We start from the raw sequence: 3,318 nt of genomic DNA on the forward strand, positions 1-3,318 counted from the left end.
AGCATAATGTCCTCCAGGGTCACCCATTTTGAATAATATTGCATGAGTTCCTTGTTTTTCAATGCAGCATAGTATTCCATTGTGTGAATATACCACAGCTCTCTATCCATTCATTTGTTGATGGGCACTTAGGTTGTTTCCAACTCCTTGCTATTGTGAACAAAGCAATATCATTAATGTCACATGTAAATGAAATACTGCTGAAGCCCATCCAAAAATATTAGGAACAGTGTATTGACATAGAACTGTGAAATTTTAAGCTATGTTTAGCAAAGGATGTGACACCAAGGATATCACTGAGTAAAGATATCTTAATTATAATTACACATTCTTGTTCATCTGACACTTTAATAGTTATATATACTTTCTTTGCTTTTCTTTTTTAAAAAAATCTCAAGAGATTGAGATTGTAATCATGGCACAGGATTCCATGTGTCCACATATTAATATTTCAGTATATTATAAGAATCACTAGATTCTTATGATTTGAATTGAATTCGAAGAAACCTGATAAGTACAAGAACAACTTGGCCTAACCATAATTGATAAATACTATTGAGTACTCTGTCTTGAATATAATTTTTCAGAAACAGATCACAAGATCTGTATCCTAAGGTAAATCTGGGGTTGCTTAAGGTTGAAGTCACTGACTTACACAAGTACTATCCTACATAGCACAGTTCACAAACCAGTTCCTAATCCTTATATTCCTCTGGCTTCCTGATTAGAATATGCCTTAATGTGGACAAGACCCTCAAGGACATGTGAAAGAGCACCCACGTGACACCTAAGAACAGACCACAAAGTGATACTTGAGTCAGATAATAATAACTGTGTATGAAAAAAAAATCTATTCACTCAATGAATTTAACAGTAGACTTAAATACAGCATAGATTGAGAGGGTGGCATGTTATTGAGAAGGTTTTGATTCATTATACATAGAGTTGAAGTGAATCCAACTTGAGGTGCATATCAACAAAAATAGGTCACTCAAAGACATCTAAGAAAAACTACCTCAAGCCAATGAAAACTCAATAAAGTACAATTCTACTCAAACACAAATAAGGTGTCTGGTTTTGGAAATATCCAGAGTGTGTTCACATTTTTAGCCCACATGTGCAATGAATGCTCCTGTGAAAATTTTTAGAGAATAATATAGCAGCTTCTCTAGAGGAGTTCATGTACAGGAAGAGGAAACCACACATGAAACAGAAATGTCATCTTCTCTCCTTCCCTTCACATCTGCTGTGGTTTATTTCCTCAGGAAATGGTCCTGACAGCATTTTCAGCCCAGTTCCTTCATGCCTTCCCTAGAGTGAGGTTTGTGTCTTAAATCCTAATGATTTTCATTCTACTGTGTGTGTCTTGCACAATAATATGTAGCCGTGTCTTTGTCAGTCAAGGAACTCAATTTTAAGTAAACTTCACTCTTGGAATTGTCCTTGGTGATGCTGACTCGAGATGGCAATGTTGGATTGTAGTTAGTACTTCCACCACCCCATACTATACTAAACCATTCCAGTCCTTTTCCTGGAGCTTGACGGACCCACCCTGCACCATAGCTGCTTAAAGAGAATCCAGAGACTTTGCAGGTGACTGATAGAGCCTCAGAGGGCTTCACCAATCCTGGACCTGACTCCTGAAGTTGTATCTGTGACAGGACACCTGGGGATAAGAAGAAACAAGGTGAATCCTGCGATCAGAACCAGGGACCCTAGACCTCGACATCTGTGTCCTGAAGTCACTCACTTCTAGGAGCTGCCACAATAAAGAAAAAGACCCACAGGTACTTCATGTCTGTGTACATGAGGGTCATAATTTTCAGAGAATATTACCCAGTCTGACGAAAATGCCTCAGTTTAAGTAACTGTGTGCTGTGATTCCCTCCGGTTGTCTAAATGTGAATTTGCATATGGGTGATAGTTTTGTATATAATAATGAAAAAAAATATCTAATATAGGTTCCAGTTTCTGGGGCTCCTCTGAGTGGCGATGTTTTGTTCTTACAGAGAAATCTTTTCTCCTTCCTGGTTGCTCTTTCACGTATCCTGAGGTTCTCCTCCAGACTAAAATGTATTCTAATCAGGAGACCAGATGCAGAAAATAATTCAAGAATGCTTTGTGCACTAAATGACATGAATAGATAGAAAAAATTAGAATAGAATAAAATAAAAGATTTTCTAAAACTTTTGAAAGATGCTACCTCTGTTTATTCATGTATATACTACTGGATATTTCAAAGTATTGAGACAGCAGCCAAATGAACCAAACACATTGAATGAAGATACACTTGATTCATTGAATAAAGATACATTTGACTGATTAAAATTATTTGTCATAAACTGGAACAACTTTGAGAGACTAATTTTATTGAATATGTTTTCATCTTAAATGCTGAAAAAGATTACTTAGGATCAAGAATGATACTAAATTAATCATGATGATCATGACTTTTTACTATCAAGAATGTTTTTATTAGGTGTCATCAACTCAGCTGCAGCTTGTAGCCACACTATGTACCACAGATCAGAAACCTACCATACCTTGAACTGTCCTCACCATCTTAATACACTGGAGTCAATTGCCACTGTCACTGTGTCAACCATCTTATTTAAGGTCTTCTTTTATTTTTCTGCTGCTCTATTTTTTTAAAATATGATATCTTTTTTTTTCAAAGGACTAGCCCCTCCAAATAACATGCTTGAACTTTGTGAGACAAAATTTCACCATCCTCTCTCTAAGGTACACGGTGGCCACACTGTATTTGTTTGTTCTTTTGACTGTCCATGTGATACTCAATCCTATTCTTCAGTACTGCAACTTAAAAACATCAATTCTTCTGTCATCTTTCCATGGTCCAAATTTTGTATGTATAGCAAGTACTAAGTATAGCAGTGGATAGTTTAATGTGAACTATATTCCGGCCAAAACATTTTTCTTTTGTTTCTTGTTTGATTTTTTCTTTCTTTAATTTATTCTGCTTTTCTTACAGAGAAAATGTTTTAATCTAGTAAGTAATTGTTCAATGTTTTTTAAAGTTGTCATTACTGCATTAGTTTTATCTCTTCAGTGAAATTGAGTTTCTTTAAGAATTTCTTAGCTTTGTAAATAACTCTAACGAAAGGGAATTTTCAAGGTCCTAAACTTTCAGAACGGAAAACTAAGTATTAATAGAAGTTCTTCTTCAAGTTTTCCAAGACATTTTATCTGTAAATTGATATTTGACATACAAAAATCAGTTGGATTTCTCTACAGCGACAAAAAGAATACAGAGCCAGAACTAAGAGAAACAATACCTTTCACAAAAGCTAATCACAA

General features: G+C 35.3%; 1 gene segment (V, D, J or C); it reads right to left on the reverse strand.

Annotated features, from left to right (window-relative positions):
* Positions 1–1,352: 1,352 nt before the first annotated feature.
* Positions 1,353–1,796, reverse strand: LOC102867227. The segment is given in 2 exon segments: positions 1,353–1,666; positions 1,751–1,796. Coding segments are annotated over 2 exon segments (360 nt in total).
* Between the last annotated feature and the right edge of the window lie 1,522 nt (positions 1,797–3,318).

This window comes from Elephantulus edwardii, unplaced genomic scaffold (assembly GCF_000299155.1).
Source record: "Elephantulus edwardii isolate Elephantulus edwardi_28Jun2011 unplaced genomic scaffold, EleEdw1.0 scaffold00019, whole genome shotgun sequence".
Taxonomy (NCBI): Eukaryota; Metazoa; Chordata; class Mammalia; order Macroscelidea; family Macroscelididae; genus Elephantulus; species Elephantulus edwardii.